Source organism: Octopus sinensis, linkage group LG2, assembly GCF_006345805.1.
Source record: "Octopus sinensis linkage group LG2, ASM634580v1, whole genome shotgun sequence".
NCBI classification, from domain to species: Eukaryota; Metazoa; Mollusca; class Cephalopoda; order Octopoda; family Octopodidae; genus Octopus; species Octopus sinensis.
Genome location: NC_042998.1, coordinates 60654069 through 60667538, shown reverse-complemented (window position 1 = coordinate 60667538; position 13470 = coordinate 60654069). Strand labels below are relative to the sequence as shown.

General features: G+C 33.2%; 1 protein-coding gene across 2 annotated transcripts; it reads right to left on the bottom strand.

The window, feature by feature from the left end:
- Positions 1-4068: 4068 nt before the first annotated feature.
- LOC115232579 (fukutin-related protein-like) lies at positions 4069-13423 on the bottom strand. 2 transcript variants are annotated; one of them, XM_036513633.1, is made up of 2 exons: positions 13266-13423; positions 4069-6020 (listed from the first exon to the last, which is right to left on the bottom strand). In XM_036513633.1, the coding sequence occupies exon 2, from the start codon at positions 5958-5960 to the stop codon at positions 4446-4448; it is 1515 nt and encodes a 504-aa protein (XP_036369526.1). In that variant the 5' UTR covers positions 5961-6020; positions 13266-13423; the 3' UTR covers positions 4069-4445. The 2 variants fall into 2 exon arrangements, with proteins under 2 accessions (XP_036369526.1, XP_029658403.1); XM_029802543.2 differs by lacking the exon at positions 13266-13423 and adding an exon at positions 11002-11309.
- Positions 13424-13470: the final 47 nt, after the last annotated feature.

The following is a 13470-nucleotide window of genomic DNA, read 5'->3' as shown; positions in this document are numbered from 1 at the left end:
TTTCATGGATACTGCAAATGTATTGTGCTTCCTTCAGGGTGAATCAATGAGTGGTAAGGTGAGTCTTGCTTCTGAAAATGACCTAGGCACAGCAGAGATGGTTAAGTCAATGTCTTTGCAATATAGCCAACCACTAGACATCAGCACCCATAGGGAAAGCGTAGATGGAGAGGTAATACCAGAGCATTGCATTGCAGTTGTAATGAAGAGTTGAAGAGATAAGATATATAGAGAGTGACAAGAGGAGAGATAGCCAAGCCTGGGTGAAGAGGATATGCAACTAGTCAGTTCAGAAAAGTAGAGGCCATTGTGGTAGCAAAAGAAGAAACTATGTGCTATTGAGCCAGTGGTCATAGCTTGTATCACCAACATGTAGTTTAGTGATACATTTTGAAGCTCTTTCAACATTATGATCATCATTTAACGTCTCACTTTTCCATAATTGCATGTGTCAGACAAAATTTGTTGAGGCAGATTTTCTATGGTTGGATACTCTTCCTACAGCCAAACGTCAACTGTTTCCAAGCAAGGCAATAATTCCTATGATGAGAATATTTTTCACAGAAGACTGTAAATGAACTACAATGCTTCTATGAGAGCAATGCTCATTTTCAACCATCACATAATTTCAAGACAAAGGAGCATGCTCACACACATATACACACATGATAGACTTCTTTCAAATCCAGTCACAAAGCCTTGGTTGATACAGGGCTACAGTAGGAAACACTTTCCCAAGGTGCCATGCAGTGGGACTGAACCTAAGATCACATGATTGGTAAGCAAGCTTTTCAATCATACTGCCATGCCATAATATAGAATATACATACATAAAATAATACATGAGGTGTTATATGTTTATTCAATGAAAAATACAAAAGAAAATACCAACACAAATGTGACAAAACAGTCATCATTTTTATATTTGCAGTTTAGGATTAATACTTTCTTCAATAATTCGATGGTCATACTTGAAAACAAGTGTAAGATTTGGCAACATTAATATCATAAAAGAAGAGAAATTTAGACAAATTAGAAATGTACTTCATAACCAAATGTTCTATATTACACATCTAAATATGTCACAAACTATAGAATAAGGGGTTTAACCCTTTAGTGTTTGCATTATTCTGCCAAAATTAATGGTTTTACATCCTCATTGTATTGAACTAATCATGCATTATCTTGTAGTTATGGGATTTTGATGAGGTATCTTTTAATTTTTAAAACGATATTTTGGGGTTGGTGTGAGAGACCAGATCTAGCCAGTTTGAACATAAAACTGGTAGAATACTTTTGGCCGGATATGGCCGGTTTGAATGCTAAAGGGTTAATAGCAATGTCATTACATAAAAAAAAATTAATGCCTTTTGTGATACTTTTAATATTATCGAAATGTAATATCATTAAGTTTAGTTATTTTCACTATTCATATAATGTTGCCTGCAACAGCTATATTGTTGTGTGACACTTGCAACAAGATGTTCTGTATAATTGAAGCAGTTGATGATATCACATTCTGTAAAATTTTATATTCTAGAGGTAAAGCTATCACAAACTATAGTTCTATATTCACAGCTATTGATATCACATTACATACAACAAGAAATTTCACATGAACATCAAAACATATCACATACTTTTATTTTTCCTGAAATAAACATATTGTGCTTATATACATATATATATATATATATATATATATATATAATGTTATGTTTATTTAATGTTTTTATTCTGATTTATATACAAATTACACTGATATGCTTTGTAAGAACTTAACAAATTTTGTTCCAACATTTCCAAGTATCAGTTCTTGAAGAACCAAAGAAGGTTTTCAAATAAATAAAATAAATAAATCATAGATAATTGTTATATCACCAATAAATACAACACTTTTTGATTGAGAGAAATGTAATTTCCAATAGCTGTAGAAAAAATACTTGAACACTTCATCTTCTTTTCAAGTTATATCCATGTCAGAAATGTTCAAACTTAAGAATTGACTAGTTGAAATTACAATTAAATATGAACAAAAAGCCCCTCAAACATGTGAGTAGACTCTCCATTTCTGAAAAGCAAAATTCAGAAAATACAATAATTCTGTAAACAATGAGATTCCATCTAAAATAAAGTGTGTGTATAATATAATGTATGTAACGTTCCAACTCAAGTACATTTGAGGAACTGTGTATGATATCACAAAATTATACATCCTTACTCACTGATCCCACCTAGCAACATACACATCATATATTCACTTCTCTGAAACACAGATTTCTCTCACCTTTTCATATTACATTATTATTCTTTCCCTAATTTTCACACTTTGCACTAAAACAATCCTTTCACCCCTAGAAGTGTACCCATCCACCCCTGTAACTCTCTTGTTGATCATATTTTCCTCCTAAGTAACCAGATCAATCTTACTCAGCCATGTGTATTTTCTCCTAATCAGGGTAGACATAAAGACTACAAGAATCAGTCTACTTAATCAGACTAACTGGTAAATAAAACATATCATTTAAACAACATAGATGTATTATAACGCACAAATCAGCAGTAAATTTTTCAAAAATACGTTGAAAGTGTCAAATTCTGTGAGTTGATGAAAACATTTACCTAAGTAGATTCCCACCTACCAAAAAAAAAATGAATAAATATCTTCCTATGAACAACTATGGATGATTTAATACAAAGATAAGACATCAGCATAACAATATCAACACAAAAAAAGAAGACAACTATCTTTGAAAACAATTTCTGTTTAAAAATCATATGTCAAAGATATGTTGTCGTTATTCAGGAGCATGAGATAGGAATTAAGGTACTAAAGAGAGAGAGAGAGAGAGATAAAAGTACCTTAAAACCACTGAGGTGTAATAAACAAAAATGTTTGATTCAGTAAAATTTATGTAGAGAATATAGCTCACAACATCAGTTGATCTCTAGCAGGATCATTTCCAAAATGTATATTTTTATAAAACATCATGATGTAAGAAAAATAGATGAGAAGTAACCCTGATGGAAATACAGAAAAATACAAATGGCAACGTATTTTGCATTTAAAAATGCTGATAAAATATTTCAATTAAACTTCCATCAAGTACATTCTCAGGAATACCATAGACTTAAGGGAACTGGTAGCTCATTATTTCTGAAAGACTAAATTAAACAATATTAAAAGAACACTCAAATATATCTGGTGGAGAGCTTAAAATGTTAGTGGTGTTACTTATGTGTAATTTCTTCTTACAGTGGTGTTTATGAGTACATATATATATATATATATATATATATATATATATAATATATATACACACACATATATATATACATACATATATACACACACACACATATATATATTCCTTTTGTTGTATTATTTATAGTTTTATGCATATTCCTTTACCTGTTGTTGTTGTTACCATTTAAAACAGGAAGAACCACAACTTAAGGTAAATTACTAAATACATAAATCACAGTGGAATATTTTTATTTATCCAATAAAGGATTCTTTCAGGATCAATTCACTTTCCTTCTTTTTAAGAATTTGTCTGAGAACTGTTAATGAATTCTTAAAAATGAAGGAAAGAAAGAAGGAAACAGAATTCATTCCTGTAAATGTCTTTAACTTAATTACTGAAAATATATCTGCCACCAATTAATTTACTTGATGAAAGGAATCTCCATTCAGCAATAATGCTAAAGGAAATATGATTAGAAAAGTATTTACAAAGTTAATCCACCAGCAAAATAGTGTAAATATGCACAACTTGTTTGAACTACAGCAATAAAAAATCCCTGACTATTTACTTTTAAATTACTGAACTCATATAAATAGGATGCTGAAGATAATTAACCTGCATCTCATATAACATACATCATAAACAAAACTTTCTATTTTTTAAAATGTACTCTTGAGGAGAAATTATGTACAGCAACTTGTTCAATTAAATTGATTAATTTCTAGGTATACTAAATTAATTTTATGTTTAGAAAAAGAAAGTTTCATTAACAAGAAATTATTAACACTCACTTTACATGGGAGATTTGAAATATGCACAACTTTTAAAAGTAATTTTAACAAATATTTATGGAGATGAGATGACAACCAAGTTATCTTTTCTTCCTCTTCTTTTTTTTTTTACCTAGCCAGTTTGGTGAACAGTTTGAACAAGAACAATATGATCTGAGGAAGAGACACATACATGTGCATGTAGACTCAGGAATACATTCATAAGTCCAAGAGCATTGTAGACTTTTGGTCATTTTGCTGAAAAAGCATGCAAACTTAAAAATACATACACGTGGAATGTAGAAATTAGAATTAACTTATACCTTTTAAATGATTGAATTATTACAATTTAGTGAGGATATATCTAGCAAGCTCAACTATTATATAAAATTTTGATTATTCTCTTTATAATTTGTGAATGAATTGTTCAGCGAATGACTCGGTTTGAATTAGGATACCGTGGATTTTCAATTACTCCTTCTCCAAATTTAAATTCTAAGAATTCCCTAACATTATTTGGAGCAGATGCCATTGAACCAGCAAATGGAACCTTTGTTAAAGGATTTAGATATTTTTCAGGAAACTCTGTATCTTGTCTGTGTCCTGGTATCCAGGTATCCTTTGTCATTGTAGAATTTTTAGAATAAAATGGGAAAATATCAACGTGCATATGATTTGAGCTGCTGTACTGAACTCTGAAAAAATCTCCTTCTGTAGCTTTTTCCCAGAGAAAACCTTCAGGGTCAACAAACTTTTCTTTTTCACATTCAACAAGTGGTTGGCATTTGCCAATATCTTCTTTGTAGATTCCAATGTCAACATCATAATCCCATGGAATGATATCACCACTTCGTGCTGCTCCTAACAAACTCCCTCCTTCTAGCCAGTAACGTACCTTACAGTCCTCCAGGATCTGAAAAACATGTCTTGAAGTGGTTCGAACAGCTTCTAAACAACATGGAGGTGTCCATTTGCCTTCATAAATATATTCAGGCATATCGCTAACTACTGTTCCAAAACATCGGGTAGTTTCTTTGGTACAACCATACCACATTACATGCCCATCTCCTGGAAGAACTACTTTCTTGATACGAAGTTGTTTGTAAAGATTTTTTAGACGCACAGCTACCTGTTTCTTGTGTTTCCATTTTTTGTGAGGGTCACTAAATAAATTAGGGTTGCCAACAAATATAGAGTCTTTGAAAATAATACTTTTCCAATCTCTTAAAGCAGCTTGGATATAAAAGCCTGTTGTCATAGGTTGTAGGAATGAGAATGGGAACTCAAGGAATTTATCTGAACGTGTTAATATTGCATGCTCTCCAGACACAGCATCACATTCTTGGAATAAACCAGTGTTTTCATATGTTAGTGTCCAGCGTCTCAAATCTACATGGAGATTCAGACAACTAGAATGGTCTCGGCCAGTTACCAAGGCAACAGAAGACAAGTATGAATGTTGCTTTAAATAATTAAAAGCAGACAACAAGCTATGTGGATCGACTAGTTTGACGGCATCTGGAATAATTAGCAAAAAAGGGGTTTTAATATATGTATGGGGGAGAGATGAAGACCATGACTGTTCAGCACTTGGATGCAAAACTACAAGTCTAGCATTGGGGACTTCATTTAGTAAAAGAGGTGGATATGGTTGATGATCAGTAAAAACTAAGACTTGTAGGTCAGGTATAATTCCTAAGATTCCCTTCAACGTAGCTACAACATAATTTTCAAAATCCTCAAATTCTCGAATGATTAATGTTACTGAATCTGTGAATTCAGCATATTGGACTTTTTCAACTTTATTTTTGTATTGCACTTGTGGTCGTCCATATTGCAAATCATTTTGAACTTTAAGAAGATAAAGCAAAATAACAATGTTCACAAGTAATCCAATAAAAAGAAGTATCTGACAGCGAGTTAGCAGGCATATTGCTCTCATAGCGTTGTCTCCAGCAAAATTTTTTTGCACAACTTTCCTGAGGCAGGCTTTTATGATTCACTGCAAAATAAAAATAATAATGGTTTAAAACTTGGAATTGCATTTATTGCTATGTTAGATATTATTATATCTATTCTCAAATATGTAAACATATCAAAATTAGTTGATGTACCTATCATTCGCTCTCTGTATTTATCTACCCCTCACTCCCATCCTCTCTCATGCCAGTGCCATGATAAACTGCATTCAGTACATTTTCTTAACTGAGGGGGTCAAGAGGTTTGTCACAGACATGACAAATCCGTACTATGGGCAAAATGTATCCAAAATATTCTGTAAAGTGGCTGGTGTTAGGAAGGACATCCAACTATAGAAATCAATCTGAAAAAAGAAACTAATGAGCAAGATGTGATCCGTTGATCTATCTAGGAATGCAGCAATTACCTGTCCAACCTATACCAGCATGAAAAGCAAGTGTGAAAAGATGATGATGAAAATTTAATCTATTAGACACATGGTTCCAGGATCAGCCCAATTGCGTGGCACCTTGGGCAAGTGTCTTATACTACAACCTTGGGTTGACCAAAGCCTTCTGAGTGGATTATATACACACACACACACATATATATATATATATATATATATATAACTTAATAAATAAAATATATGCATACATACATATATGTACGTACCTACATCTACATGTATATATACATGCATATATATATAAATGAGTACAGGACACCACAAATAGACGTAGAACTCAACGAGAAACGAAAACATAAAAACAAACATGGAAACGGACTTTTTTTAACAACGAAAAAACAGAGTACAAGACAAACAATACAAGGAATATCCCCTTCATCAGCTGTCCCTGGTTTGACGCCATGCGTGTTTCGAAGGTAAGGACAAAACACGACCCGTCGAACCAGTCCTTCCTGCAAAAGAATTAAATAAAATTCCTTTGCAGAGGGGTAAAAACAAGGAAAGAAAAAAATGTGACAAGAACAAGACGTAAAAGCAACACAAATACAAAATAAAATAAAAATACAGTACACATAAAGAATAAAAACAGGACAAGGAAACCAACATTGAGGGCCTTTTTTAAAGCCTAGATGATGGAAAAATTCAGAGCGCAAGAAAAACGTGTTGACCTGTAGAAGGCTGCGGGCGAAAGGAAGCTGGTCGACTCGGCAGTGAGAGAGAGAGAGGGATAGAGAGGAAAGGAAACCAGAAAGGGTGAAAAATAAGAAGGAGAGAGACAGGCAAAGAGGAAGACAAACAGGAAGGAAGGAAAGGTCAAGAAAAGGGTTACAGAGTTTCGCGTCATAATTATATATATAAAAACTTACTTGGAGAAAAGAAAAGAAACGAAACGACGCGAGGGCGCTCAGTCATACAATAACTTACTTTTCTCCAAGTAAGTTTATATATATATATACACAAGTATATACGAGCAAAACGCCCCCCCCCCCCATCCAATGGCCGGTGCTGAGTTGTCAAACATTTAAACCAAATTTTCTCAAAACAACTTGTCTGACCATCCCATAGGCCTCCCCTTTGGGAAACACTGACTTAACCTAAATTTGAGACACCAGCAAAAGAAATAAAGATAGACTTTTTCTCTATTCCAAAGAAAAACGATTTTATTCACACAAATATGCAACCAAAGAGTTTAAATTACCAGTAATGATAAGGCTGTTGACTGAGAGAACACAAACATGGTTTAAACAGTAAGCTTGGCAGGAAAGAAATGTTTTCCTATCATTAAAAAATAATTAAGCATGCCTTTATTTCAATAAAATTTTTGGTTTTGTTAAACGAAGTTAAGGCAAAAAAAAACTTCTTGAGAAACCAAATAGTCTTTCCTTCCTTCATGCCAAGTTTAAAGAAAATATCTCTTTTGCATCTTACTTTTTTGGTCTCTTAAATATACATTTTGTGGCATTATTTCAAGCTAGCCGGCTTTTTTTGCACAAACTGCACGTGCATTTTTCTCGTGCACATGTAGTATCGATCACAACAGCTGATGTACTTACGCGTACAAATGCACATTCCCACAGCTTTATCAATCGCATTCTCACCTGAAATTGATTTTCATAATTTTTTCAAAACTTATACATGCCCTGATACCGTCGGTATCTACATATCAAATTTGAGCGCAATCGGATGGACGATGCCTGAGATCCTAGAAGACACACTCACACAGACAGACAGAATGGATTTTATATAATAGATTTATGTGTGTGTCTTTATATCTCTGTTTTTCTCCCCCGCCATCCCCACCCCCACCATCAGTTGCCAACTGATGGTGGTGTGTTTACATCCCCATAACTTAGTGGTTTGGCAAAAGATATTGATAGAATAAGTACTAGGCTTACAAAGAATAAATTCTGGGATCGATTTCTTTGACTGAAAAACCTTTAAAGTGGTGCTCCAGCATGGCCACAGTCAAATGACTGAAACAAGTAAAAGAATATCTGTTAAAGATAATTTCACATTCTAAAAAGCGTCAATATTTCTTTTTCCAACAAATAGGCTGTGTAAAGTTTGTCATACCACTTATCTTCTTGTTGACAGTTATTGGCAAAGTAACAAATACTTGCACATATCATGTTGCTTCAATGAGTTGTTTGCAGATTTCATGAATTGTTGCACAGTTCTGACATATGTGATTGATCTTGATTGTTATAGATTAAAATTCATTGTGTTGCCATTTGGTTGTATTTGATGCCTGGCTGACACAAATCTGTCTACCACAGTGGCATTCCAAACTTCCTATATTGAAAACTAGAGAACTGATGGTACAAGCTATGATATAATTTTTAACAAAGGTTCAGATGATAATGTGTTGTGTAGTTACAAGTTTGATTCACATTACATGGGTTCTGGGTTCTATTCTACAGCATGGTACCTTGAACAATTCTACTGTAGCTTGTGAATGAATGGAAAGTATGCAGAAACTCTTAATGTGTGTGTCCGTGTCCTATATATATATATATATACACACATTTATATACATGAAAAGATTGATGAGAAGGACATCCAATTATATAAAGCATATCTATTTAAAAAAAATATGGACATAGGAGTACAGTGATAAATTTAGCGTACAAGTAGGTGTTCACTAGGGCTTGTTTCTCACTGCCCTCCTATTCATCAGCATCCTCCAGGCCATAACAGATGAATTTAAGACTGGCTGCCCCTGAGAACTACTATATGCTGATGATTTCACTTTCATAGCAGAATCTGTAAAATTTGTAACAGAATTTGAAAAAAAATCTAGGTATGGAAGTAAAACCTGGAACCTTTAGTCGAGCAAATCAACCCCAGAACTTATTCTTTGTAAACCTAGTACTTATTCTATCGGTCTCTTTTGCCGAACCGCTAAGTTACGGGGACGCAAACACACCAGTATCGGTTGTCAAGCGATGTTGGGGGAACAAACACACACACATATACATATATATATATATATATATATATATATATATATATACGACGGGCTTCTTTCAGTTTCTGTCTACCAAATCCACTCACAAGGCTTTGGTCGGCCCGAGGCTATAGTAGAAGACACTTGCCCAAGGCGCCACGCTGTGGGACTGAACCCAGAACCATGTGGTTGGTAAGCAAGCTACTTACCACACAGCCACTCGTACGCCTATATATACAAAAAAAAATCATATTAGCAAGAAAATTTATAACCTGTACGAGAAAGCAAGAATATTTCTTAAATTCGATGTTTTTAATGAGTTTGAAGGATAATTTTTTTATTAATCTCATAGAACAGTGCTAAGTTTTGGTAGACGGATCTCACCGCATCTAATACCCAGTTTTCTCTCAGTCTACTCACAACAATCAATAAATTCTTAAAGAAAAAAAAAAAGAACATTTTTACAATAGATAGAAATCCTCTCATATTAATAGATATAATACAAAACAGTATCTAAAAAATCTATTAATTTTATGTTGTCTTTCCGAATTCAAATTTCGCCGACGTCGATTTAGCTTTTCACCTTTTCGGGATCTATAAAATAAGTATTAGCCAAATTTTAGGCCTTGTGTCTATGCAAAAGAGAGGTTTATGTGTGGTCTTTTCCGGTATATCACTAATTTTGATCTAAAATTACATTACGCTCTATTTCTTTGATTACTTCAAGAGATCGATAAATTAAGATATATTCATCACATTACGACACCTCTTTGACAAAACGAACTTTGTGTCCAATCAAAACAGGTCTATTTTAAATACTTTAAGATAAAGAACGATAGGCATGTAAAACAATCCACACATAGATAGATAGAAGTTGTCAAATGGAATATTATTTATAACAAATTCTTCGGTTAATAAAACAAAAACAAATCAAAACACTATAACATAGCTGGTAAAATAAAGAGTGTTTCTTGTATAAAGAGTGTTTCTTGGCAAGAATAACTTCTTACGGTTATCATATCGAACTTTAGCTCGCCATATAAATAAAGCAATATCACGTATATTCAAAACACACAGAAAATTACAAAGCAACAGCTACATAATTTAATGTTTTAAACTAGTATTGCACAAAGGAAAAATTTCTTCGTATTGTATTTAACAGGGAAATGTATAGATTGGGATATATATAGACATAATAAAACAGCTAGTTGGGACTGAATCAAGATGTTACAAGTTCAAATCCCACCTGTCGCTCATGTTTTGTTTACATCATATCCAGTTTACGTTAGTAGGCACACACTTCAGCAATATACATTCATATAAAAGAGTGTATGTAACACGAACTGGATATGTAAACAAAAATTGAAAAACGACTTGTATTACATACGGTTTTTTAAGGCAACATTGCTGCTCCATCTCTTCCTCGTATTTCAAGAATTTTATGAGATTTTACGAATTTCATAAGATAGCCAAACTATAAAAATTCGAATGATGTTTAAATAATATTTTTAAAAAAGTCTTGTATTTTTCGATCTCTATTTTTTACTCAATATAACATGACAGAAATCTATCAACAAACATCTTATCATTATGAGAAAATGATTTTACCACAAGTTATGAATGCACCAGCAGGATTTATCACATTTGAAAAAGTGAAAGCAGTCATCGATAATTGGAGAAAATTCCTTATATAGCGAATCGGACTCTAGCGACTGAAGAGTATAACGGTGTTGATAGCTGAAGTGTAAAGTTCCTTGTTAGTGGGTGTAGCAAATTAATATCTATCTATTTAACTAATAGTTAAAAGGTTTCTTTTTCATAGACACAAAGTGGGAAAGGAAATTGTAAGAATAATGTTACTGTTTAGCCTTGATCAAGCAGAACTACTTATGACCAAAAGTATTTAAGCTGTAAAGATTTCGTGTTTTGTAACAATATCCAATATCTATTTCTTTATTGCCCACAGGGGGCTAAACATAGAGGGGACAAACAAGGACAGACAAAGGGATTAAGTCAATTACATCGACCCCAGTGCGTAACTGGTACTTATTTAATCGACCCCGAAAGGATGAAAGGCAAAGTCGACCTCGGCGGAATTTGAACAATATCCAATATCAAATAGGCCCTTATCTTCTGTAAAACGGTTGGGTGTGGCAAGAAAGAAATTTGGCTACTGTTTCCAGCAGGTAGTGCCTCTATATATACGCTTTTCTTTCTTTTTTAGTTTTGAAGTGATTTAGAGGTGTGAAATAATTTTAACCAAGAATCGAAATTGCCGTTAGAACTTCGTGAGAGCTTACCTCTTCGAGTTTTTATTGAGAAAGATATTAGTTATTGCAATATTGATATAAACGACAGAATGGTAGACTATCTCTTTACATTGTATGTTCAAATGCTGCTGAAATCGACATGAAATACAATTGAAAGTAGAAACGGTAGTGTTTAGCTATGACTATCTTTCGTATCATTCGCCTATACTTTGAGTACAAATCATGCCGAGGTTGGCCTTAGCTATTAATCCTTATTGTTAACAACAATTTTCTTAACTATGACCTACAGTTTTGTGGCATTAGGCCAATATGCGAAATCAGTTGTGATTGTTCTTTGTCACTAACAAAGAGACATATTCCAGTAAATATAATAGTTTCAAATTTTGCCAGTAGTTTGAGGAAAGGAGGTTTGTCAATGACTTCGATTTGAGTGCTCATCAAGTACTTATTTTATCGACTTCAGAAGAATAACAGGTAAAGTTGACCTTAGTGGAATTTGAACTCTGAAGTGTCGGAATAAATACAGCAAAGCATTTTCGGCGCTCTATCGAATCAGCCGTCTGTCGGTATAATGATTATTTTTTTTAGTGTACAATGCTTTACTAAAAACAATGAAAAGCATAGTCAATATGTTCTGCTTCACTGTTGTACTTAATCCACCCACGACCTAAATACAACCCGTAACGAAATAACTATATGAAAAATTGCCGTTTTGATCTATATCATCCTCGACTGTACCCGCCCAGGTAACTGAGAAATACTTTTTCATAAAGAGGAAATTTACTATAGTGGGATCTTTTCGGTTTGAACGGCAGTTTTTCTAGCGGTGTCATGTGAAATTGTCACCCATAATTATGACCCTAGTATCGATCTATTGCATTTCAATCGGTTTTAGGGTTAGGGGTGGGGGGAAGGGTCTCTTTTTTTTCTTCAGAAATGTAAATAAACCCAATCTGTTTCTTAAACGAGGGACATATTCATACGGCACAGAATGTTTTCAACCCAATAGACGTCATCGATTGGTTGAAATTATAGAAATTGAAGAAAAAAACAACAAATATCTTACAAACTATAGAATTTTCTCAATAAAGCCAAGAGAAAAAGATGTTTTATAAACACATTCTACCAGTATACGAAGTTTAAAAGTGTTTAGTTACGTGGAAATTATTTTAAAAAACTGCCGGTCAAACTGAAAAGATCCCTATAGTGAGCTACATGTTGTGAAGTACGTAAAATTTAGCAAAGAACAGAAATTTCCAGTTTAGTTGGAGAATAAAAACAAAAGTCTAGCAATTCTAATGAAAAAAAATTTTTAATTGGAGAAATATTTTCAAAAACTAAAAATTAATTTACAAATATTTGCCGTTCAGAGAGATGGCAACAGGCATGTTTTGGTCTCTTTAGATCTCATCAGTCTACTATATCTACTTTGAACATTTGATAGAAAATTCTATAAATAGAGTAAGATATTCCGCTAGAAATAATTCGCGTTAAAAAATGAGGAAAGAGAGCTAACTCAAGTCGGTTAATAAGTATATAATGACGTCAGCAACAAAAATCACAAGGAATTGAAATTCTAATTAACAAAAGTAATTGACAAACCTTAGAAGTCAAAAAGACAGCTACGGACATGTTTAGGCTTCATTAGACATCATCAGATTCCTGCAGGATTAGTATAGTCGACTTCTTCGAGCAGTTGCAATAAAATTTTACATATAGACTTGCGAAGATTTTTAGACACTAATAATTAGAGTAAGTTTTAAAAAGCTAAAAGAAATAAGAAGAAACTGGGATAAGGGAAATAACC